The following is a 27,209-nucleotide window of genomic DNA, read 5'->3' on the forward strand; positions in this document are numbered from 1 at the left end:
TCGGCCCCCAAACCATGATTCCAAGGTGTCCATTATGAATCACTCTCCAGCATGTGAAGTAGAAAAAATCAATTTATTGACATGATAGTTGAAGTAGAGTAAGATGCTGTGTGCATCAATAGTAACGGCAAGTCTTTGGCTTTATGTTAAACTGATTCTTAAGTCCATTGTTACTTGAGAAACCTGGCGCTCAATGTGGGCTCTTGATATGGACTCTGTTGTGGTTCTCAAGGTGGGCTCTTGATATGGACTCTGTTGTGGTTCTCAAGGTGGGCTCTTGATATGGACTCAGTTGTGGTTCTCAAGGTGGGCTCTTGATATGGACTCTGTTGTGGTTCTCAAGGTGGGCTCTTGATATGGACTCTGTTGTGGTTCTCAAGGTGGGCTCTTGATAAGGACTCAGTTGTGGTTCTCAAGGTGGGCTCTTGATATGGACTCTGTTGTGGTTCTCAAGGTGGGCTCTTGATAAGGACTCTGTTGTGGTTCTCAAGGTGGGCTCTTGATAAGGACTCAGTTGTGGTTCTCAAGGTGGGCTCTTGATATGGACTCTGTTGTGGTTCTCAAGATGAGCTCTTGATTTGGACTCTGTTGTGGTTCTCAAGATGGGCTCTTGATATGGACCCTGTTGTGGTTCTCAAGGTGGGCCCTTGATATGGACTCTGTTGTGGTTCGCAAGGTGGGCTCTTGATATGGACTCTGTTGTGGTTCGCAAGGTGGGCTCTTGATATGGTCTCTGTTGTGGTTCTCAAGGTGGGCCCTTGATATGGTCTCTGTTGTGGTTCTCAAGGTGGGCCCTTGATATGGACTCTGTTGTGGTTCGCAAGGTGGGCCCTTGATATGGACTCTGTTGTGGTTCTCAAGGTGGGCTCTTGATATGGACTCTGTTGTGGTTCGCAAGTTGGGCTCTTGATATGGACTCTGTTGTGGTTCGCAAGGTGGGCTCTCGATATGGACTCTGTTGTGGTTCTCAAGATGGGCTCTTGATTTGGACTCTGTTGTGGTTCTCAAGATGGGCTCTTGATATGGACTCTGTTGTGGTTCTCAAGGTGGGCTCTTGATATGGACTCTGTTGTGGTTCGCAAGGTGGGCTCTTGATATGGTCTCTGTTGTGGTTCTCAAGGTGGGCCCTTGATATGGTCTCTGTTGTGGTTCTCAAGGTGGGCCCTTGATATGGACTCTGTTGTGGTTCGCAAGGTGGGCCCTTGATATGGACTCTGTTGTGGTTCTCAAGGTGGGCTCTTGATATGGACTCTGTTGTGGTTCGCAAGTTGGGCTCTTGATATGGACTCTGTTGTGGTTCGCAAGGTGGGCTCTCGATATGGACTCTGTTGTGGTTCTCAAGATGGGCTCTTGATTTGGACTCTGTTGTGGTTCTCAAGATGGGCTCTTGATATGGACTCTGTTGTGGTTTTCAAGGTGGGCTCTTGATATGGACTCTGTTGTGGTTCGCAAGGTGGGCTCTCGATATGGACTCTGTTGTGGTTCTCAAGATGGGCTCTTGATTTGGACTCTGTTGTGGTTCTCAAGGTGGGCTCTTGATATGGACTCTGTTGTGGTTCTCAAGGTGGGCTCTTGATATGGACTCTGTTGTGGTTCGCAAGGTGGGCTCTTGATATGGTCTCTGTTGTGGTTCTCAAGGTTGGCCCTTGATATGGTCTCTGTTGTGGTTCTCAAGGTGGGCCCTTGATATGGACTCTGTTGTGGTTCGCAAGGTGGGCCCTTGATATGGACTCTGTTGTGGTTCTCAAGGTGGGCCCTTGATATGGACTCTGTTGTGGTTCTCAAGGTGGGCCCTTGATATGGACTCTGTTGTGGTTCGCAAGGTGGGCTCTTGATATGGACTCTGTTGTGGTTCTCAAGGTGGGCCCTTGATATGGACTCTGTTGTGGTTCTCAAGGTGGGCCCTTGATATGGACTCTGTTGTGGTTCGCAAGGTGGGCTCTTGATATGGACTCTGTTGTGGTTCTCAAGGTGGGCTCTTGATATGGACTCTGTTGTGGGAGCTCAATACAAAAATGATGGCAGTTCAGTGATAATTGAATTGACCTATCTGCAACAATTGTTAAGGTGCTGAGGCTGGGAACCAGGGTGATAAGTGATCTTTACACAAGAGCTGGCCTTGATGTAATGTCAGATGAAATGAGAGATGAAATGTGAGATGAGCCAGGCATGCCCCCACTCCACTTATATGGTCTAACTTGCTTCCATTACTTTCCACACAGTGCTAGACCAGTCCAGTGTCCATTAGCTCTTCACATCCACCCCTGCTATTCCAGGAATTTACAGATAATTCGAGCATCTAAATATGAAAACTACCTCACCACTGCTTACAGTAAATGGTACTACATTCCTGACAACTAATCATTGTCCAAATAAAATGCAATGGACTTCTACTGAATCTCTACAGAAAGTATGTAAAACAGTTACAATCATTGTTTAACAAACTAACATATAAAAAGATAAAACTATTGTGTTTTCAATGTAAAGCTAGGTTACGTGTAGATTTAACCACGATCAATTTGACATTCAAAATCTGACACTGCTTGTTCGGTTCCAAAATCATTTTAAAGTGGATACATCTACAGGTAATCTAGGTACACACTGAAAACACAGTATGGTTCACTCACTCGCGGTTCACTCACTCGCTCGCTCACTCACTCACTCACTCACTCACTCACTCACTCACTCACTCACTCACTCACTCACTCACTCACTACTCACTCACTCACTCACTCACTCACTCACTCACTCATGGATCTGTTTAAGTGCAGGCCAAATACCCCTGAGACTAGAGCAAAAACGTGGACACAATATCAGGGTTACAAAATAATGGGTGAAATATGATGTTTTACCATGTTTTATTGTTGCTGCTAATGGATGGTTCATTTACAAGTCAATATTTGTGATGACACTATCACATTCGACACAGCAGCTGGAACATGACTGCTAGACCCTAGTGAGCTGTAGATAACTAAACAGTCTATCGACTGCCAAGTGTTGGTACATCCTACCAACAAACCTATGAGGCAATATCAGTCTCAATAACTTTAGGCTCTTGGTTTTTTTCCAACTCTGTGTTATGGCAGAGCTGTTTCTTGGATACATTATGTACATTGGTCCAGTTGTGGGTTTGAATCTCAGTTCAGCTGATGACTCTCTCTCTCTCTCTCTCTCTCTCTCTCTCTCTCTCTCCCTCTCTCTCTCTCTCTTGCTCTCTCTCCTCTCTCTTTCTCTCTCTCTCTTTCTCTCTCTCTCTTTCTTTCTCTCTCCCTCTCTTTCTCTCTCTCCCCCCCCCCTCTCTCTCTCTTTCTTTCTCTCTCTCTTTTCTCTCTCTTTCTCTCTCTCTCCCCCTCTCTCTCTCTCTCTCTCCCCTCTCTCTCTCTCTCCCCCTCTCCCCTCTCTCTCTTTCTCTCTCTCTCTCACCCCTCTCTCTCTCCCTCTCTCTCTCTCTCTCTCTCTCTCTCTCTCTCTCTCTCTCTCTCTCCACCCATCTCTATTGAAGTACAGAAGTAAAGAATTTAACCCCCTCCCACAGAAGTTAAAAATTCATAATGTGACCCAGTATTAAGCTCATTAGGCGTTTTGTAATGATCTGACACACAGACCCATTTTGCACCAAAATCAATTCCCTTCAGAATAAAACTGAAATAACAAGCTGCCACAGGAGATGATTTATATTAATGACTTTAATCTTGCTTCATTTGTCATCATGATTGGTAGGTGGTCTGGCATTTCAGGCAGATAAATATATAAACTTCCTATCTGCAGTGGCTCATTGATTTGCTCGCCGCTATGAATGATGCAGTTGATTTTTGTTCTGTGCTGTGAAGGTGGTGAGGCTGGAAAGTGTGATACATTGTACAATCTCATTACAATCAGATCTTAGTTCTTGCTACCGCTAAACAAAGATCTGAGGACACGTCAGACCGACCTTGCGCGAACTTTGACCGACCAATGGAATGACCAATCAGAAGGCAGCTTTCTCGTGCTTTACGGCACTAATTTCAACGTGGCGACTACGCTTCGAAACATATTTTGACAAATTCTCGATTACAAATTTGAAACCTGAACGAAAGAATATTCTTGAATGGCTATTAGATGGTCTAGATTGTATGGATACAATCATTAAACCTGTAACTATCATTCGGAGTTAAAGTTTTCGAGGCTGCATGATCAGAAATCACATTCCGACTGTCACTTTCATAATCTGGTAAGCGATGCTCTGATTGGTCGGATGAAAGGTCGTTCTGACGTGACCTGTAATGGGATGTCCTCAGATCTTTGTTTAGCGGTAGCGAGAACTGAGGTCTGATTTTAATGAGATTGTACATTGTATTACTTGCTGTGAGAAGTATATGTCAGATTCAGGGTCGAATGTGCAACCTATGTTCATAAAAACTTACACAATCAGCACCAAAAGTAACTGAGATCATTTTTTCATTTACCGTACAGCTTGAGAAATCTACTGAAATCTTTAGGAAAGTTTGTTTCAAAGAGCTAAGTATATTATTGTTTGGGGGTATAACTGTTCACAGAATGTCAGAAGCTTAATGATACTCTGTGATATGGACTGTCTCCATGGTCTGGTAGATAAACCATGTGTCCGAACTGCCTCCAAGGTCTGGTGTATAGACCGCCTGCCCGGACTGCCTCCGTGGTCTTGTGTATAGACCCTCTGCCCGGACTGCCTCCATGGTCTGGTGTATAGACCGTCTGCCCGGACTACCTCCAAGGTCTGGTGTATAGACCGTCTGCCTGGACTCCCTCCGTGGTCTGCTGTATACACCGTGTGCCCGGACTGCCTCCGTGGTCTGGTGTATAGACCGTCTGTCTGGACTGCCTCCATGCTCTGGTAGATAGACCGTCTACCCAGACTGCCTCCGTGGTCTGGTAGATAGACCGTCTGCCCCGACTGCCTCCATGGTCTGGTAGATAGACCGTCTGCCTGGACTGCCTCCATGGTCTGGTAGATAGACCCTCTGCCCCGACTGCCTCCATGGTCTGTCTGGTAGATAGACCGTCTGCCCGGACTGCCTCCATGGTCTAGTGTATAGACCGTCTGCCAAGACTGCCTCCAAGGTTTGGTGTATAGACCGTCTGCCAGGACTGTCTCCGTGGTCTGGTAGATAGACCGTCTGCCAGGACTGTCTCCGTGATCTGGTAGATAGACTGTCTGCCTGGACTGCCTCCGTGGTCTGGAAGATAGACCGTGTGCCCGGACTGTCTCCGTGGTCTGGTGTATAGACCGTCTGCCTGGACTGCCTCCGTGGTCTGGTGTATAGACCGTCTGCCTGGACTGCCTCCGGGGTCTGGTGTATAGACCGTCTTCCTGGACTGCCTCCGTGGTCTGGTGTATAGACCGTCTGCCTGGACTGCCTCCGTGGTCTGGTGTATAGACCGTCTGCCTGGACTGCCTCCGTGGTCTGGTGTATAGACCGTCTGCCTGGACTGCCTCCGTGGTCTGGTGTATAGACCGTCTGCCTGAACTGCCTCCGGGGTCTGGTGTATAGACCGTCTTCCTGGACTGCCTCCGTGGTCTGGTGTATAGACCGTCTGCCTGGACTGCCTCCGTGGTCTGGTGTATAGACCGTCTGCCTGGACTGCCTCCGTGGTCTGGTGTATAGACCGTCTGCCTGGACTGCCTCCGTGGTCTGCTGTATAGACCGTCTGTCTGGACTGGCTCCGTGGTCTGCTGTATAGACCGTCTGTCTGGACTGGCTCCGTGGTCTGGTGTATAGACCGTCTGTCTGGACTGGCTCCGTGGTCTGGTGTATAGACCGTCTGCCTGGACTGCCTCCGTGGTCTGGTAGATAGACCGTGTGCCCGGACTGTCTCCGTGGTCTTGTGTATAGACCGTCTGCCTGGACTGCCTCCGTGGTCTGGTGTATAGACCGTCTGCCTGGACTGCCTCCGTGGTCTGGTGTATAGACCGTCTGCCTGGACTGCCTCCGTGGTCTGGTGTATAGACCGTCTGCCTGGACTGCCTCCGTGGTCTGGTGTATAGACCGTCTGCCTGGACTGCCTCCGGGGTCTGGTGTATAGACCGTCTTCCTGGACTGCCTCCAAGGTCTTGTGTGTAAAGTTTTTGCACGTACTGCCTCTTTGGCACAGTGGATAGAGTGTCTGCATGGACCACCTTTATGGTCTAGTGATAGATTGCCTACCAAGACTGCCTCTGTGGTCTAGTGTATAGAGTGCCTGCTAAGACTGCCTCTGTGGTCTATTGTATGTAGCGTCTACCCGGAGAGAGAAGAGAGGTCTAGGTTTGATCCCTGGCAGCATAGCTCCAAAATATGTTAATAGAAGGTACATGTTGTTCTCCTGCCTGGTGCTTGGCAAAAGAGGATAAAATTAGGATTTCAAAATTCAAATTCCTCTTTGCAATACTTGTGTTCTGAACACTATGTGTATGCCACGACTGGTTATCTTCAGTGTCCTGAGAGAGGTATCACAGTTGGCAAGGGAGACAATATGTCTTGGGGGTGATATCTTTGGAAAATAATGGGCTGTGGGGTAGCCTAGTGGTTAAAGTGTTAGCTTGTCATGCCGAAGACCCAGGTTCAATTCCCCACATGAGTATAACGTGTGAAGCCCATTTCTGATGGCCCCCTCCGTGATATTGCTGGAATATTGCTTAAAGCAGTGTAAAACGATATTCACTCACTCACTTTGGGACAAAATACACCTCAATACAACATGAAGACGCTGTTTGCTGGTAGTTTGTTGTGTACACATTTAGAACAGATTGATCACTCTGTAATGCCACTTAATCCTCATCAACGTAACGGTTATCAATTTTCAGTTATCAATATGTTCGAGGACGGTTACTTTTGGCTTTTAGTATTGACAGAACCTGATTGGGCGACCGTTAATGATGAGTGATTAATGTTCTAATTGTTGGGATTATTGATTATGGAACTGTGTGATAATAATGTATGGGGTGAAGGGGTGACTGAGTGAACAGAGAAATTGTTCCAGAAATCACTGGAAATAAATATGATTGTGCAGTAGATGTCCTGACAACATTGACGTCATGCCCCCCTCGATCCCCCTCAATCTCCCTTGTATGTCACTGACAACATTGACGTAGTGCCCCCCTCGAACCCCCTCGAACCCCCTCGAACCCCCTCAACCCCCCTTGTATGTCACTGACAACATTGACGTAGTGCCCCCCTCGAACCCCCTCGTACCCCCTCAATCCCCCTTGTATGTCACTGACAACATTGATGTCCTGCCCCCCTTGAACCCCCTCAATCCCCCTTGTATGTCACTGACAACATTGACGTCGTGCCCCCCTCGAACCCCCTCAATTCCCCTTGTATGTCACTGACAACATTCACGTCGTGCCCCCCTCGAACCCCCTCAATCCCCCTTGTATGTCACTGACAACATTGACGTAGTGCCCCCCTCAAACCCCCTCGAACCCCCTCAATCCCCCTTGTATGTCACTGACAACATTGATGTCGTGCCCCCCTTGAACCCCCTCAATCCCCCTTGTATGTCACTGACAACATTGATGTCCTGCCCCCCTCGAACCCCCTCAATCCCCCTTGTATGTCACTGACAACATTGACGTAGTGCCCCCCTCGAACCCCCTCGAACCCCCTCAATCCCCCTTGTATGTCACTGACAACATTGATGTCGTGCCCCCCTTGAACCCCCTCAATCCCCCTTGTATGTCACTGACAACATTGATGTCCTGCCCCCCTCGAACCCCCTCAATCCCCCTTGTATGTCACTGACAACATTGACGTCGTGCCCCCCTCGAACCCCCTCAATCCCCCTTGTATGTCACTGACAACATCCACGTCGTGCCTCCCTCGAACCCCCTCAATCCCCCTTGTATGTCACTGACAACATTCACGTCGTGCCCCCCTTGAACCCCCTCAATCCCCCTTGTATGTCACTGACAACATTGACGTCATGCCCCCCTCGACCCCCCTCAATCCCCCTTGTATGTCACTGTAAACTTTGACGTAGTGCCCCCTTCGAACCCCCTCAATCCCCCTTGTATGTCACTGACAACATTCACGTCGTGCCCCCCTTCGAACCCCCTCAATCCCCCTTGTATGTCACTGACAACATTCACGTCGTGCCCCCCTCGAACCCCCTCAATCCCCCTTGTATTTCACTGACAACATTGACGTAGTGCCCCCCTCGAACCCCCTCAATCCCCCTTCTATGTCACTGTCAACAGGACCCAAAACTAGGAAGAGGCAAAATTTTACCTGCTTGTACTGAATGCAGTGTTACATGCAATGTTAAAATACCACTGAAAATATGAAAATAAGAACTTAAAAAAAATCACAATTTTGAACAAATTAAATATTTTTTTCCAATTTGCCTGCAAAGGGAACTTAGTTTGGAATCCAAGATAAATTCCTGGTTTTGTCGTTTTGACAAATAATGCATGGAAGTAGAGTTTCGATGGTGTTCTCCACTGCTGAATCCCTTTCCTGAGTTAGAACAGACTCGCGCTTGATGTACGAGGCAACTAACTGGACCTGGTGGTCAGACTATACCCTGATAGTTTGGGGTTTTTCTCATAGCTTCAGTCACTGGTTTGTCTAGTCAAGACTTGGTGACTTGTATGTCATTGTGATGGTGCTCATCACATCAATCACTGGTTTGTCTTGCCCAGATTTGGTAACCCTCATGTCCTAGAACCCTGATGGTGTTGCTCATAATATCAACCACTGGTTGTCTGGTCCAGACTACGTAACCCTCATGTCCTAGAACCCTGATGGTGTTGCTCATAATATCAACCACTGGTTGTCTGGTCCAGACTACGTAACCCTCATGTCCTAGAACCCTGATGGTGTTTCTCATAATATCAACCACTGGTTGTTCCAGACTTGGTGACTTGCATGTCCTAGTACCCTGATGGTGTTGCTCATAATATCAACCACTGGTTCCAGACTTGGTGACTTGCATGTCCTAGTACCCTGATGATGATGCTCATAATATCAACCACTGGTTTGTCTGGTCAAGACTTGGGAACCTGCATGTCCAAGTACCCTGATGATGATGCTCATAATATCAATCACAGGTTTGTCTGGTCCATGCTAGTGACTTGCATGTCCTAGAACCCTGATGATGTTGCTCATAATATCAATCACAGGTTTGTCTGTTCCATGCTAGTGACTTGCAATGTCCTCCTGCTCAATGCAACTACAAGGCCTATATTATGTAACACCCAGTGGCATAACACTCACTGACTTCATCTTGAAAGGAATCTTCCTAAAATACCTAATTTAAGCTGCTTGGAAGTATGGCACATAAACGACCACTTCATGCAAAACCTATATTATTGATGTTCTCTACAGCTGCTGTCTGTATTGGGGCCGGAGTGTTGCCCTGGTATAGATCTGGTGGATGTAGGGGAATCAATACAGAGCTTTATACACGGAGCTCCGAGGGAATCTATTTTGAGTGGACGTGGCTTAAACATGGAAATCATGAAACAAGGTTCCTGTGTTCAGTGACTTTATATTACGATGGAATTAAGTGAGGCTGTCATGCATTTTGACATGTTTTTCACAATGTCGTTTGTACTCTCAACACAATTCAGGCTGTTAATCATGGAATCTATTTGAAAAAAGTTGCAAGGACGTCTGAAAGTGGTGAAAGTGTGATTGATTAATCGTGAAGAACTTGAGTTAAATATCCTTGGTGAGGAATGTAAGAGCTAGTCCCAGGGAACAGCGGTTGGTGGGGGGGGACTCGGTGGGGGGGGACTTGTTATCTTGGGTCAGTGTTAATTAGTTATTATGTGTTGATGAAGAGGGTTGATAAGAGAAGATGTGGGGCCGACAGTTTTCATCAAATTGATATGTTCCACACATGAATGGAATTTTAGAGTGAGTGAGTGAGTGAGTATAGTTTTACGCCACTTTTAGCAATATTCAAGTAATATCACGGCGGTGATACCAGAAATGGGCTTCACACAATGTACTTATGTCGGGAATTGACCCCGGTTCTTTTGCGTGACGAGCGTACGCTTTAACCACTAGGCTACCCGACCACCAAATTTTAGACATGGTGCAGGTGTTTTTTTATTTCTTGTATACAGTAACTTCTAATGAATAAATGAAAATCACAAATTTAATGTTGTGGAAAAGGAAGTATATTAATGTCATAGAAGACCAGATGTGAGTCATGACCGCCATGTGGTTTGATGTTCATGCTATCGATCACTAGTTTGCCTGCCGGGAAGACCAGATGTGAGTCCCAACCATGTGGTTACGTGTTCATGCTATTGTAGCTGCCATAAAATGTCCGAGTCCCATGATGGGATTCACGTGTTCATGCTATTGTAGCTGCCATAAAATGTCCGAGTCCCATGATGGGATTCGGACCACGGACCTTATGATCAGATGTCGGACGCCTTGTCTACATGACCAAAGAGATTAACCCCATCAGCAAGCTGACAAAGTAAGGATGTCCATCTGTGGGATTACTCCACACCCTGCTACACTATCGATCACTAGTTTCATTCACTCACTTTTGAAAATTTGAGTAATGGGTTGATTACATTTGGTTGGTCGTTGTTACGAAACAAGTGGTGTTATCTGGCTGTTATTTCATACCATTCTACTCCCTCCCTACCCCCATCAAAACGGATAATCTGCTGACTTGCTGTTATTTCATATAATCCTCCTCCCCCTGCAAGGGTTGATCTGCTGACTGGCTGTTATTTCATATAATCCTCCTCCTCCACAGTTGTGATGGCCCATACCGTCCGTCGTCCTATTTCAGCGACATGGGTCAATGTTCACTCTATCAACCACTGGTTTCCAACACTGGACTAAAACTGACTTTGAGTTTGTCATGAGACAGCTGAAGTTGCTGACTAGAGAATAAAATCCCTTTTTGGGGTAATACCTCTTTCCTTGGAACCTTTGAGCAACATGACCCTGTGTAATGCAACATTTGTACTGTGCTGCTAATCCATCCTGATTGTGACACCATCGCTGCGGAACCATCGCTGCGGAACCTGGGTGCAGGAATCTAACTGTACCCATGGCATCAAAATTATATAAGCCGACTTTGCTTGTCATGAAAGGCGACTTATGGGATCTGGTGGTCAGGCTCACTGACTTGGTTGATGCATGTCATTGTATCCCAATGCTCATGATATCAATCACTGGATATCTGGTCCAGACTTGATTATTTACAGACTGCCTTCATATAGCTGGAATATTGCTGAGTGTGGCATTAAACAACAAACAAACAACAAACTAATTTTGCCTTGTCAGAAGTCTATAAGCTCTGTGATTCTGTGGCTCTTGTTTTCTGTAAGCTGGAATGTTGCTTAGTGTGCCGTAAAACAACAACCACGTAGCGACTAGCTGCGACATACAATGGGTTTAGTGAGAGCATTGATGCAAAATGGTACTTGTATATGAAGGCTTGAAAATATAACTAGAATATTTTTGAATTCTTTTTGTTAATTAGCTTTGTAAATCTGGCTAAATAGTATGTTTATAAATAATTAAGAAAAACAATCAGATTTCATCAGAAACTGGTTGGTTGTTTGGTGAAAAAAATGATCATACCTCCGTGTCAGAATGATGAGATCTGATTGGTCTACGTGATCTTGATAAAATATGATGTTTCCTGCCATGGAGGGAAATAAAGTTTGCAGCAGGCGAATAAATCCCTTATACCCCGCCACGAGCAAGTCAGACTGCATGTGTATTTCTGAGGCAGAATAAATTCCGCTTCAAAGCAAAACGCATCATACTTTAACCTCAGCTCTTTTCTATAAATTTTGAATTTAAAAAAAAAAAAAAAGGAAATTAATGTCATAATTATTAAAACATGTCGGTAAGAAAAATTTGTTGTAGCAGGATCACTTGGGGTACACGTGATTTTATGCATCCCTCGTTAGGTTTTATGTCACTCGCCTCGGGCTCGTGGGATAGAACGCAATGCAGGACGCATGAAACGCCATGTAACCCAAGTGATTCTGCTACAACTTATACCATTATTTTCTGTATTCAGATATAACTTTTGATGAGTTTTCCTACTAGTTTCAGTTCTATGATAAAATTTCAAGGTAACTACCGTATTCGACGTAATAAGCGCCCCGCTCTAATAAGCGCCCACGGCGATATTTGCTGATATATTGGCTGGTGAACAATCCCAATTAGCACCCCTTCCGATTGATCAATGTACACAAGACTTATTTATTCGCGTATAATACACACTCGTGTGTTATATGCACCCTAAATTATGGGTACATAAACATTTCAGGCTGTCACCATAGACCACGAAATTCATCTTTCAACTCTGTTTTTTTCACCAAAATAATATTCTAATAAGAGCCCCCTATTTCTAATTTTGAGAGCGCCCTGGGCGCTTATTACATCGAATACGGTAATCATGTTAATCATACAATGATGGGTCAGTTTGTTAGCTGGACACTTGTCCGGGACTTGTACGAGTATCAATCTGCGATGTTGCATTTGTTGATGTGATTATTTAGTCTGTAACGGTTCCTGGAAATGTGTTTGGTAATCTGTTCCTTGTCTTTTTCCAGGAATGCAGTAAGCGGTTCCCCATTCAGACCTTACCAAATGGAGATAATGGTGAGTTTCCATGGTTACCAGAAGTTTAATACTGGAAATTGTAATTAGTTGAGTTTGGTACCACAGTAACATGGTACAGGACCAAATGTTTCATGTTCTTCATTCCAGAATAAACAGGAATGTATAATTTGGATGCAGGTTTTGTGAAAGTACTAGGTGTCCTGAATAAAGATAAAAGATATGTACAAAGACATTTGTTTGATTCCTCCTTCCAGAGAAATTGAGGGGCGGTCGGGTAGCCTAGTGGTTAAAGCGTTTGCTCATCACGCAAAGACCTGGGTTCTATTCCCCATAAGGTTAGAATGTGTGAAGCACATTTCTGGTGTCCCCCCACCATGATATTACTGGAATATTGCTAAAAACAGCGTAAAACCATACTCACTCACTCCTAAGAAATTGTGAAATTCCTGAGGCTCTGTCTTCTATTATCGCCTGCGGAAACGATGCTCGAGTCTTGTAGCTAGTATCATGATGCACTCAATGGCCTGGAAGGTAATTAAAGGTACCGACGTTTACTACAATATCTGAAAAACTATCGGACCTACTCCAGTCGAAGTTGGTACCAGATATACTACAAAAATAAAGTTAAGGACCACCCAACAGATTAACTATTGTAATATGAAAGAATCGGGAGGTGTTTAACTTCTTTTGAGCAGTATAAATGCTTTGAGACAGGTGGGATAAATGCATGGTTATATCTCACATTCACCAGCCGAGCTATTCGAATCATTGGGTGCAGCATGAGTATTTCCAAGTTCCGTTTTAACGGATATGACCAAGAATGGCCTTCATCTGGTGCGAGGTTTTCATGACTTTCAGAATTACACTTTTTGTTGGAATCATGATTAAATTTTGGTCCTGCGATTTCGGAACATATCTCACCAGAAATGTGAAAAACAAATTGATTGCCCAAGAGATGTTCTTTGTTCAGAGCAGATTCGGCTGCTGTTGAAAGAGATGTTAAAAGAAGCTTGCTTGAAATATATACACGGCTCAATCTCCTCTGAAGTCTGTACTGAAGGCTTTGGGTTTTATTTTACTTGCTGCCTCAAATAATTTAATCTAATTTAATCAATTTAACTGAAGTCTCTTGGTGGCGCTGTCACAGAACACAAGGCGATGGAATGAAGCCATGAACGTTACTTCATCGGTCCACAGAATGTAAGGCAGGGACGTCTTCTGAGTTGTTCCATTGGGTATTGGGGCACACAGTGTTGCCAGAACACCTGAACAAGACAACCTGACTTCTTTGGAAAATAAGCACTGTGATTTATGATATATTTATCCAGAGCTCCAGATAACTATTTGAGCAATTGAGTTTTTACTCCAGGGTTTCTATCTTATTTGGGTTATTACATTTTTCATTGGGTAACCAATATGTTTTCACTAATCTATTTATTACTGTATTGGGTTTTAACAAAAATTAGTGAACATTTAAAAAAAATGTAATAATGTTTTAGATGTATAAAACTGTTCTAAATATATAGGCTTGACTCGGAAAGTAAATTTGCTCGTAATTGTGTTTCGGAAATTAGCTCATTTGTACGCATGCTGAAAAAGCTTCATTGGGTATTTACGCGAGCTGTTTTTATACATTTGAGTTATTCATTATATGCATGCATTTCTGTATGTAAGTTAATTGAAAGTAATTTGGTTTTGAATAATTTTGGGGGGTATTTTATGCAAATATGCTGCTTATCAGTAGATTTCACACAACATATCACCATGTCTGTCACTCTTGTCACAAAAGTAACAGAATTATTCCCAATCCTGAGAGTGATCTGACTTGTGTAGTGTTGTGTTGACATTGGGCTCACCGTGACAGTGGTCCAGTGAACGTGTCCAGGATATTTAGGTCAGACTTTTTCTTTGTTTTTTTTATGGATTATTGGCCCCCAAATTCATGTCAGTTGGTCTTTAAAAAATTTATAAAATTCAGATGTCAAATATGTTTTTTTATTTCCTTTCAAGATTTGTCATACTTTGTTCAATTGCAGTATTCTAAATATTTTTTGGCAATAATAGTGACAGTAGTTGATTTTTTTTAACATTTTACTTATTTGTGAGTGGCAGAATAAAAACAACACTTCTTTTGTGAATTTCAATTTTTTGGAGTCATAAACCAAGTTTTTGAAAAGGTCTGACCTTGTCATAATAGAATGGAGATATGATACACTAGAGAACGGAGGATGTGACAAATTACGTGGGAGATGAGAACATTGTTTTGTCTCGTGTTTCCCCAGTGACGGACCTGCGGCAGATCAAGGCACAGGGGATACTTATGAATAGCCCAAAGTAAGTGGAGACAGGGAAATCTCACATCCGTGACCAGGTTGCGCAGACACGATAACCCAGTCCAAACTTTCGATGCAAAAATAAAGAGTAATAGTGTGTACTTCTGTATAGCTGGGAAGTGTTAGCATCTCTCTCCACCTAACTGCCTAGCGGTAAACAAGCTTATGTTTTTGACAGAAGATTCCAAAGAATGAATAAGGCCACACTTTCATAATTTTATGTTGCACGGAATTATTCCAGGATTTCCACACAAGCTTGGTAGAAATAAAAATATAAATAAATAGCTATATCAATCATTTATTTATTTATATGAAAGTCATTCTGCCATGGAGTTAAAACTGCAGCTGGCTTCTTGAATCACTGATAGTGATGTACACATGGAATTTATATATAACATTTTATATTGTGTTAGTGGGTCTATATTACCAGCGGGAGATGATAAAAAGAAATATATATATGTAATTGATATATTTTCCAGCTGCTCTTCAGGGGTGACATGCCCCTGAAATGAAACATTTAAAATGTGTGACCTCCGTAATTTGTTGTGACTTGATGGAATGCAGGTATTGTATGTTTTCCCCTGTTTCAGTGGCACGGGGCACATCAAGTGTATGGTCACCCTCAGAGGAGACTCCATATTTGAAGCAGTAAGTGTTGGGATATGTCCTATATAGTGCCCGCTTGGATATGTCCTATATAGTGCCCGCTTGGATATGTCCTATATAGTGCCCGCTTGGATATGTCCTATATAGTACCCACTTGGATATGTCCTATATAGTACCCACTTGGATATGTCCTATATAGTGCCCACTTGGATATGTCCTATAAAGTGCCCGCTTGGATATGTCCTATATAGTACCCACTTGGATATGTCCTATATAGTGCCCGCTTGGATATGTCCTATATAGTACTCACTTGGATATGTCCTATATAGTACCAACTTGGATATGTCCTATATAGTACCCACTTGGATATGTCCTATGTAGTACCCACTTGGACATGTCCTATATAGTGCCCACTTGGGTATGTCCTATATAGTGCCCGCTTGGATATGTCCTATATAGTGCTCGCTTGGATATGTCCTATATAGTGCCCGCTTGGATATGTCCTATATAGTATCCACATGGATATGTCCTATATAGTACCCACTTGGATATGTCCTATATAGTACCCACTTGGATATGTCCTATATAGTGCCCGCTTGGATATGTCCTATATAGTGCCCGCTTGGATATGTCCTATATAGTATCCACATGGATATGTCCTATATAGTACCCACTTGGATATGTCCTATATAGTACCCACTTGGATATGTCCTATATAGTACCCACTTGGATATGTCCTATATAGTGCCCACTTGGATATGTCCTATATAGTACCCACTTGGATATGTCCTATATAGTGCCCGCTTGGATATGTCCTATATAGTACTCACTTGGATATGTCCTATATAGTACCCACTTGGATATGTCCTATGTAGTACCAACTTGGATATGTCCTATATAGTACCCACTTGGATATGTCCTATGTAGTACCCACTTGGATATGTCCTATATAGTGCCCGCTTGGGTATGTCCTATATTGTACCCACTTGGATATGTCCTATATATACATGTTATGTACGCTAAACGGAACTAAATGCACTCACTAACCTTTTTGATTATTTGTGTTCTCTATATCAGATGTCATTCATTTTATCGAAATGTGCATACTTTACTGATAAAAGTTCATTATTTTAATTAGTTGCGCCGAGCAAAAGCCGGTCTTTGCGCAGTTTGACAAGGGAGACAACTTCATCATATATCGGTACAGGGAGAAATTGTGTATGGAGGGCAGAATTGGTCATGTATATTACCCACATGGATATGTCCTATAACATCCACCAAATGTTTGCCATGGAGGGAACATGGCTCCCACCACCCCCAACACCACCACCCACTACGTACTCTGATGGTGTGACTGATGCACCCTGGCTCCCTCCCCCCCCAACACCACCACCCACTACGTACTCCAATGGTGTGACTGGAGCACCCTGGCTCCCTCCCCCCCCAACACCACCACCCACTACGTACTCCGGTGGTGTGACTGGTGCACCCTGGCTCCCACTACCCCCCACTACTACCCCAAACAGCACCACCCACTACGTACTCCGATGGTGTGACTGGAGCACCCTGACTCCCCCCCTCCCCCCCCAACACCACCACCCACTACGTACTCCGGTGGTGTGACTGGTGCACCCTGGCTCCCACTACCCCCAACACCACCACCCACTACGTACTCCGATGGTGTGACTGCTGCACCCTGGCTCCCACTACCCCCAACACCACCACCCACTACGTACTCCGGTGGTGTGACTGGTGCACCCTGGCTCCCACTACCCCCCACTACTACCCCCAACAGCACCACCCACTACGTACTCCGATGGTGTGACCGGTGCACCCAGGCTCCCACTACCCCCAACACCACCACCCACTACGTACTCCGATGGTGTGACTGCTGCACCCTGGCTCCCACTACCCCCCACTACTACCCCCAACAGCACCACCCACTACGTACTCCGATGGTGTGACCGGTGCACCATGGCTCCCACTACCCCCAACACCACCACCCACTACGTACTCCGATGGTGTGACCGGTGCACCCTGGCTCCCACTACCCCCAACAGCACCACCCACTACGTACTCCGATGGTGTGACCGGTGCACCATGGCTCCCACTACCCCCAACACCACCACCCACTACGTACTCCGATGGTGTGACTGGTGCACCCTGGCTCCCACTACCCCCACACCACCACCCACTACGTACTCCGATGGTGTGACCGGTGTACCCTGGCTCCCACTACCCCCAACTCTACCACCCACTACGTACTCCGATGGTGTGACCGGTGTACCCTGGCTCCCACTACCCCCAACTCTACCACCCAATACATACTCCGATGGTGTGACCGGTGCACCCTGGCTCCCCCCCCTCCCCCCCCAACACCACCACCCACTACGTACTCCGATGATGTGACTGGTGCACCCTGGCTCCCCCCCTCCCCCCCCAACACCACCACCCACTACGTACTCCGATGGTGTGACTGGTGCACCCTGGCTCCCCCCCCCCCCCCCCAACACCACCACCCACTATGTACTCCGATGGTGTGACTGGTGCACCCTGGCTCCCACTACCCCCAACAGCACCACCCACTACGTACTCCGATGGTGTGACCGGTGCACCCTGGCTCCCACTACCCCCAACACCACCACCCACTACGTACTCCGATGGTGTGACTGGTGCACCCTGGCTCCCCCCCCTCCCCCCCCAACACCACCACCCACTACGTACTCCGATGGTGTGACTGGTGTACCCTGGCTCCCACCACCCCCAACACCACCACCCACTACGTACTCCGATGATGTGACTGGTGTACCCTGGCTCCCACTACCCCCAACACCACCACCCACTACGTACTCCGATGGTGTGACTGGAGCACCCTGGCTCCCACTACCCCCAACTCTACCACCCACTACCCCCAACAGCACCACCCACTACGTACTCCGATGGTGTGACTGATGCAACCTGTGTTGCAGGACATCAACTTCAAGCATAAACAGGGGAAGGAGCATCACATCTACAAGACCAGCATCCTGGAGGACTCCCAGTGGAAGTTGCAGCAGGTCAGTACCGCTGGGGGTGGGGGCAGGGAAGGTAGAGCTGCAATGGTAGTGGTGGGATGGTAGAGCTGTAATGGTAGTGGTGGGATGGTAGAGCTGTGATGGCAGGGGTTGGATGGTAGAGCTGTGATGGTAGTGTTCGGATGGTAGAGCTGTGATGGTAGTGGTGGGATGGTAGAGCTGTGATGGTAGTGGTGGGATGGTAGTGGTGGGATGGTAGAGGTGGGATGGTAGAGCTGTGATGGTAGTGGTGGAATGGTAGAGCTGGGATGGTAGTGGTGGGATAGTAGTGGTGGGATGGTAGAGGTGGGATGGTAGAGCTGTGATGGTAGAGGTGGGATGGTAGAGCTGTAATGGTAGTGGTGGGATGGTAGAGCTGTGATGGTAGTGGTTGGATGGTAGAGCTGTGATGGTAGTGGTGGGATGGTAGAGCTGTGATGGTAGTGGTGGGATTGTAGAGCTGTGATGGTAATGGTGGAATGGTAGAGCTGTGATGGTAGTGGTTGGATGGTAGACCTACAATGGTAGTGGTGGGACGGTAGAGCTGTGATGGTAGTGGTGGGATGGTAGAGCTGTGATGGTAGTGGTGGGATGGTAGAGGTGGGATGGTAGTGGTGGGATGGTAGAGCTGTGATGGTAGTGGTGGGATGGTAGAGCTGTGATGGTAGTGGTGGGATGGTAGAGGTAGGATGGTAGAGCTGTAATGGTAGTGGTGGGATGGTAGAGCTGTGATGGCAGGGGTTGGATGGTAGAGCTGTGATGGTAGTGTTCGGATGGTAGAGCTGTGATGGTAGTGGTGGGATGGTAGAGCTGTGATGGTAGTGGTGGGATGGTAGTGGTGGGATGGTAGAGGTGGGATGGTAGAGCTGTGATGGTAGTGGTGGAATGGTAGAGCTGGGATGGTAGTGGTGGGATAGTAGTGGTGGGATGGTAGAGGTGGGATGGTAGAGCTGTGATGGTAGAGGTGGGATGGTAGAGCTGTAATGGTAGTGGTGGGATGGTAGAGCTGTGATGGTAGTGGTTGGATGGTAGAGCTGTGATGGTAGTGGTGGGATGGTAGAGCTGTGATGGTAGTGGTGGGATTGTAGAGCTGTGATGGTAATGGTGGAATGGTAGAGCTGTGATGGTAGTGGTTGGATGGTAGACCTACAATGGTAGTGGTGGGACGGTAGAGCTATGATGGTAGTGGTGGGATGGTAGAGCTGTGATGGTAGTGGTGGGATGGTAGAGGTGGGATGGTAGTGGTGGGATGGTAGAGCTGGGATGGTAGTGGTGGGATGGTAGAGCTGTGATGGTAGTGGTGGGATGGTAGAGCTGTGATGGTAGTGGTGGGATGGTAGAGGTAGGATGGTAGAGCTGTGATGGTATTTGTGGGATGGTAGTGCTGTGATGGTAGTGGTGGGATGGTAGAGGTGGGATGGTGGAGCTGTGATGGTAGTGGTGGGATGGTAGAGCTGTGATGGTAGTGGTGGGATGGTAGAGCTGTGATGGTAGTGGTTGGATGCTTGAGCTGTGATGGTAGAGGTGGGATGGTAGAGCTGTGATGGTAGTGGTGGGATGGTAGAGCTGTAATGGTAGTGGTGGGATGGTAGAGCTGTGATGGTAGTGGTGGGATGGTAGAGCTGTGATGTTAGTGGTGGGATGGTAGAGCTGTGATGGTAGTGGTTGGATTGTAGAGCTGTGATGGTAGTGGTGGGATGGTAGAGCTGTGATGGTAGTTACGGTGTGGGAGGTAGAGCTGTGATGGTAGTGGTGGGATGGTAGAGCTGTGATGGTAGTTTGGGTGTGGGAGGTAGAGCTGTGATAGTAGAGGTGGGATGGTAGAGCTGTGATGGTAGTGTGTGTGGGGGAGGTAGAGCTGTGATGGTAGTGGGTGTGTGGGAGGTAGAGCTGTGATGGTAGTGGGTGTGGGGGAGGTAGAGCTGTGATGGTAGAGGTTGGGTTGAAGGTAGAACTGTGATGGTAGTGTGTGTGTGGGAGGTAGAGCTGTGATGGTAGTGTGTGTTTGGGAGGTAGTGCTGTGATGGTAGTGTGTGTGTGGGATGGTAGAGCTGTGATGGTAGAGGTTCGGTGGAAGGTAGTGCTGTGATGGTAGTGTGCTCACTTGCACAAAGTGTAGCACTGAGGTGCCACAATTATTTTTCCAGAATTATGCCAGGATTATGGGTTTGAAAGCCCTGATTATGATGAAGACCTGCAAGCACTCCAGCCTTCCTCTCCACAACAAGTTGACACACAGTGGGGTGACTGAGATACTTGTCAAATCAGTGTGCAACCCAACTCACTCACTCACTCACTCACTCACTCACTAAATTATGGGTTGTGGGCTAGCTTAGTGGGTAAAGTGCTTGTCATGCCAAAAACCTGGGTTTGATTTCTAACATGGGTACACTCACTCGCTCGCTCGCTCGCCCGCCCGCCCGCCCGCCCGCCCGCCCGCCCACCCACCCACTCACTCACTCACTCACTCACTCACTCACTCACTCACTCATGTTGCAGATCCAGGATGCAGGGAACCACCTGTGCAGGGCTTTGATGACCGTCAACAGTCACGATGGCAGCTACAAGTTCAAGTCAGGGAAGGAAGTTATACTAGTGAGTTGTGTAGATGTTGTAGACTTAGATGGTGATTTCCCTAGTCTGGATTACTGAGGTTGAACTGTATGTCCAGTATGTCTGGATAACTGAGGTTGAACTGTATGTCCAGTAAGTCTGAATTACTGAGGTTGAACTGAATGTCCAGTAAGTCTGGATTACTGAGGTTGAACTGAATGTCCAGTAAGTCTGGATTAGTGAGGTTGAACTATGTGTCCAGTATGTCTGGATTACTGAGGTTGAACTGAATGTCCAGTAAGTCTGGATTACTTAGGTTGAACTGAATGTCCAGTAAGTCTGGATTACTGAGGTTGAACTGTGTTTCCAGTATGTCTGGATTACAGAGGTTGAACTGAATGTCCAGTAAGTCTGGATTACTGAGGTTGAACTGAATGTCCAGTAAGTCTGGATTAGTGAGGTTGAACTGAATGTCCAGTAAGTCTTAATTACTGAGGTTGAACTGTATGTCCAGTAAGTCTGGATTAGTGAGGTTGAACTGAATGTACAGTAAGTCTGGATTAGTGAGGTTGAACTGTGTGTCCAGTGTGTCTGGATTACAGAGGTTGAACTGTATGTCCAGTTAGTCTGGATTACTGAGGTTGAACTGTATGTCCAGTTAGTCTGGATTACTGAGGTTGAACTGTGTGTCCAGTATGTCTTGATTACAGAGGTTGAACTGTATGTCCCATAAGTCTGGATTACAGAGGTTGAACTGTATGTCCAGTAAGGTTAAACTGTATGTCCAGTTAGTCTGGATTACAGAGGTTGAACTGTATGTCCAGTAAGGTTGAACTCTATGTCTGGTAAGGTTGAACTGTGTGTCCAGTAAGGTTGAACTGTATGTCCAGTTAGTCTGGATTACAGAGGTTGAACTGTATGTCCAGTAGGTCTGGATTACTGAGGTTGAACTGTGTGTCCCATAAGTCTGGATTACAGAGGTTGAACTGTATGTCCAGTAAGGTTGAACTGTATGTCCGGTAAGGTTAAACTGTATGTCCAGTTAGTCTGGATTACAGAGGTTGAACTGTATGTCCAGTAAGGTTGAACTCTATGTCTGGTAAGGTTGAACTGTGTGTCCAGTAAGGTTGAACTGTATGTCCAGTTAGTCTGGATTACAGAGGTTGAACTGTATGTCCAGTAGGTCTGGATTACTGAGGTTGAACTGTGTGTCCCATAAGTCTGGATTACAGAGGTTGAGCTGTATGTCCAGTAAGGTTGAACTGTATGTCCGGTAAGGTTGAACTGTATGTCCAGTAAGGTTGAACTGTATGTCCAGTTAGTCTGGATTACAGAGGTTGAACTGTATGTCCAGTAAGTCTGGATTACTGAGGTTGAACTGTGTGTGAGTGAGTGAGTGAGTATGGTTTTACATGTTTTTAGCAATATTCCAGCAATATCACGGCGGGGGACACCAGAAATGGGCTTCACATATTGCACCCATGTCGGGAATCGAATCCAGGTCTTCCGAGTGACAAGCGAATGCTTTAACCACTAGGCTACCCGACTGCCCCTTTGACTGTGTGTGCATTACTGTCACTGTGTTAGTGTTGATCGTCTTGTCTCCAGCTGCTGGATGACATCATGAAGAGTTTGCTGAAGGGCCGAGGAAGTCTCACGCTGCCAAAACGGAAATCATTACAAGACCTTGTCAATAACAGAAATATGGTAAGCTGAGTCTGCTGCTAGCTTGTATTGCGTTGTACTCCCCGAGTTGGCCGTGACGTCACACTAGAAACAACATCATAGCTGACATCAATTGACAAATTGTGGTCATTTCCTTTGGTCACGTGGGAGCTGTGTGACAGGGTTGGCCTCTCAGCTAGTTGGACAACTTCTTCAAGCAAAGACCTTCACGCAGCTCTTTTATTTGTCAAGAACAAGCAGTAATATGCATTAAGGAGTATTGCAGGATCTGTATACAAATATAAAATATCTAGGATAATTTAAACAGCAAGGTTTGAAGAATTCTAACTCCCCAGTAGAAATGTCCTCGGCTAACAATGGTGATGCGTTTCGATACATACATACAAAGTTACATCACCTTTTATTTATCATGAATTAATCGCTAAAAGTATACAGGGGTAGTGCTTTCTCTGACTGTTAAACCGTCTAAATGCAAGAAATAACAGAAAAAATGAAAAAAACATCTTACAGTGAAGCAATACAGTGTGTCGTGGTATAAATGGAATGCAAACAAAACATGCGAGAGAAAAAACGTGCAGCATAGGCAAAACTAAGTTATGACATCTAAAACTGAACAAACTTTCATCACCTTCACCAGTAGCTCAGTGGGAAAACAGTGGGTTACAATACTTAACACTTAACAAAACGTATGCAGGTTCAATGCCATAATGCGAAAGTCTTCGATTTAGAACGTTGGACGCTTGAAACAAAACGTCTAAATTTCATCAGGTCTTTCTTCCAAAAAGTAAAGGAAGTATGTTTGATTGGTTTAAATGCATTTGGGACAGCTCATTCTGTAATTCCATATGACCTCATATGACGCCTCTAAATCTCAGAAAGACCTCATACAAGGTCTCTAAATCTCAGAAAGACCTCATACAAGGCCTCTAAATCTCAGAAAGACCTCATACAAGGTCTCTAAATCCCGGAAAGACCTCATACAAGGCCTCTAAAACCCAGATAGACCTCAAACAAGGCCTCTGAAACCCAGATAGACCTCATACAAGGCCTCTAAAACCTAGAAAGACCTCATACAAGGCATCTGAAACCCAGAAAGACCTCATACAAGGCCTCTAAAACCCAGATAGACCTCATACAAGGTCTCTAAAACCAAGATAGACCTCATACAAGGTCTCTAAAACCCAGATACACCTCATAAAAGGCCTCTAAAACCAAGATAGAACCCATACAAGGCCTCTAAAACCCAGATAGACCTCATACAAGGTCTCTAAAACCCAGATAGACCTCATACAAGGTCTCTAAAACCAAGAAAGACCTCATACAAGGCCTCTGAAACCCAGATAGACTTCATACAAGGCCTCTAAAACCCAGATAGACCTCATACAAGGCCTCTAAAACCCAGATAGACTTCATACAAGGCCTCTAAAACCCAGATAGACTTCATACAAGGTCTCTAAAACCCGGATAGACCTCATACAAGGTCTCTAAAACCCAGATACACCTCATACAAGTCCTCTAAAACCCGGATAGACCTCATACAAGGCCTCTAAAACCCAGATAGACCTCATACAAGGCCTCTAAACCCCGGATAGACCTCATACAAGGCCTCTAAAACCCAGATACACCTCATACAAGGAAATAAAATGTGTTTTGTGTTTGCAGCATGTTTTGTACCCTCCTGTGCCGAGCGACATCGCCCTCTCCTTCTACATCCACGCATCCAAGTTGATCCTCGCTCTGTATCACGTTCACATCACCGGCCAGAAGATTGAGGTCACAGCCCGGTACCAGGTGAGCTGTGATGTCAAACACGTGTGTTACACTAAGGCCATGCATTTTAATCTTGCTTTACAAATCCACCAAATTCGAGGTGACTTTGCCTGTCATAAGAGGCAACTAACGGGATCGGGTGGTCAGTCTTGGTGACTTGGTTGATGCATGTCATTGATCCCAATTGCGTGGATCAATGCTCATGATATTAATCACTGCTGTCATATAGCTGGAATATTGCTGAGTGTGGCATTAAACAACAAACAAACCAAACCAAAAAATTGAAAGTGAAAAAATGTCGTTTAAAAATGAAAAGCAATGGGGTTTTTTATCTGCAGACCAGAAATAAGTAAAATCTAAAAAAACCACCGTCATTTACTGTTGCTGTAAATAAAAACTGAAACCTGATGAAAATTTATCTAAAATGCTTCAAGACACCAATTATTTTTACGAATAGGGGAGGAAATTCATTTTTTTTTATTTGAAATGTTATTTTTAATGAAATGTGTGTTAAGCCCAAGCTTGTCTCTGCAGGTGGAAACTGTGGTCCAGTGGCTCAATGACGCCATCATGCTCTTCACTCTGGCTCTGCAGCAGTGTCAGCAACTCAAGGACAAGGTAAGGAGCTTATTAATGTGTTGGAATCCATCTGTTTCCTCATAAACTGACTATTAACAATTGTCATTGTTTCCATGACAACTGACCTTTGGGGACCAACAAATAGGATCATTTGGAGGAGAGGAGCCAGGGATTGTTCAGAAAAAATACATTATTCCAGAAAATACTGAAAAACAAAATTTGTCTACTGCAATTGTACGTCTGTGACACAAGTCCCAGCCATCCCCAGGATATTGCGTGATTGATTCCTGTATTCAGAATAGTATATCTTAATAATACAGTTTCAAAGATAGGGAACAACAAGTTCAATCTTTGTCATTTGGTGTGACATGGCTGGGGATCGAACCCTGACCTACCCCTTTCTGACAGACGCTTGATCTACTCGACCACAGGGGCGGTCTGAAAATAGTAGAACAGTCAGCGAGAAAACATAATTAGAACATAAACATACTGTATGTTCACCGTAGAGCTGTTTGACTCTTAATTTGGTATCACTACATTGTGTTTGTAACCAAATGGACTGCCCCGTGGTCTCGTGGTAGGTCGTCCGCCTGGAGAGTGAAAGGTCAAGTGTTCGATCCCCGGTCGCGACATACCAAAAAAAGTTGAAAGATGGTACTTGTTGTTACCCTGTCTGGCGCTCGGTTTTAAGGGGCTAAAACAAGGACAGGTCAGCTCGGAGTCAGTATACTATGTCTGATTGGGGTATTCATGTTAAACTGGGTCATGGTATCTCAGTGTGCTGGCACTATAGTGGACTAGCACTAGTACAAGCACCTCACCTTGTAACCAAATGTGCAGTGTATGATTAGTAAACTGACCAATCAGTATGACATGTCCGACATTGTTTGTTTCAGTTGACTGTTCTACTCCAGTACAAGGGATTATCATAAGTGTCCAGATGCCGGCAGATTGAGCACTTTGTCAAACAGCAGACATCCCGGCTGATGGCCTCCGAGCAGTCTTATTGAGATGCACAGATATTGTGTTTCATTAGGATCTCATCTTACAGAGAATCACTGAGACAAGAATAAAAGGGATAAAAGATAAATATGTGATATCATCTTACTGAGGGAGATGAATAGTGTTATCAATATAGTGATATGATAAATGAATAATATCACCTTGCACAGATATCAAGACTGGCAAGAAAAGAGTTATCAACATGATAACTATGTGGTAACACGATGATATCAACTTACAGGTATATTATAAGTACTGTGATATGAACAGTGCTTTTGACAGTGATATCACCTTACCAATGAATAGTGAGATATCAGAGATATCACATTTGAGTATTATCATATTTCAATCACTACACAACACTACAAACAGGCAAACAGAAAAAACCACTTTTAGAGTCACAACTCACTGTTGTCAAGAATACCTTATTTCCTCTGTTAGAGACATGGTGTCTGTTCTGTTTCATGCTGGCACCGTGGCAACTGACTGCTTGCGGAATCGGTCACACAAAGGGTACATGGACATGGTCATTATCAGTGATTATGGCTTAAAAAAATAAAAGAATTTGTTCTCAGGCAATGGCTTTTGAAAATATAGTGCGGGCGGGCAGTGTTTCTTTGTTTTATGGTTGTTCAAACTAGTATGTTACCAAATAAAACAGTTACGTAACCAAATAAACAGTTGTATACAATCAACCTGGTAAAGGGCTTCGCGACATAAATGAATTCCTTGATGAGTAGAATACAGTATTTGACAACTGTTGGACTAGGTATTTTTAAGGATTTATTTTTTTTTAAAAATGGAAATAAAAACGAAACGTGCGGCGAACTTATGATGATGAGGGTGGTGCCTGAGGACCATGACTATTATTTTTTAGCCTATAATCACCACGTCACAGTATTAGTGTACGGCGCCTAGTAGGGGCCTGACTTCTATCTTTGGGAAAAGAGGTGTGACCCAGCATCGATTAGTGCTGGAATGTATTGGGGGTCAGGCATCTAATTGAGGAAATACGGTATCTATATAGTGGAATGAGTGCATTACTTGAATAAGTCATTTAAAGTTTGGATCCC

The 27,209-nt window shown here is 45.2% G+C and overlaps 1 protein-coding gene across 1 annotated transcript in view; it reads left to right on the forward strand.

The window, feature by feature from the left end:
- The window catches only part of LOC124141688 (protein rogdi-like), a 50,211-nt gene extending 23,285 nt beyond the window's left edge, over positions 1-26,926 (forward strand). Inside the window, exons 3-11 of the mRNA XM_046509735.2 lie at positions 12,545-12,593; positions 14,837-14,888; positions 15,478-15,535; positions 18,463-18,549; positions 21,046-21,141; positions 22,708-22,806; positions 24,448-24,576; positions 25,090-25,173; positions 26,031-26,926. Of these exons, the coding sequence (XP_046365691.2) occupies positions 12,545-12,593; positions 14,837-14,888; positions 15,478-15,535; positions 18,463-18,549; positions 21,046-21,141; positions 22,708-22,806; positions 24,448-24,576; positions 25,090-25,173; positions 26,031-26,066 (690 nt within the window). The 3' untranslated portion in view covers positions 26,067-26,926. The remainder of the gene's footprint in view (positions 1-12,544; positions 12,594-14,836; positions 14,889-15,477; positions 15,536-18,462; positions 18,550-21,045; positions 21,142-22,707; positions 22,807-24,447; positions 24,577-25,089; positions 25,174-26,030) is intronic.
- The last annotated feature ends 283 nt before the right edge of the window (positions 26,927-27,209 follow it).

Source organism: Haliotis rufescens, unplaced genomic scaffold, assembly GCF_023055435.1.
Source record: "Haliotis rufescens isolate VD_foot unplaced genomic scaffold, xgHalRufe1.0.p SCAF_56, whole genome shotgun sequence".
In the NCBI taxonomy this organism is placed as follows: domain Eukaryota; kingdom Metazoa; phylum Mollusca; class Gastropoda; order Lepetellida; family Haliotidae; genus Haliotis; species Haliotis rufescens.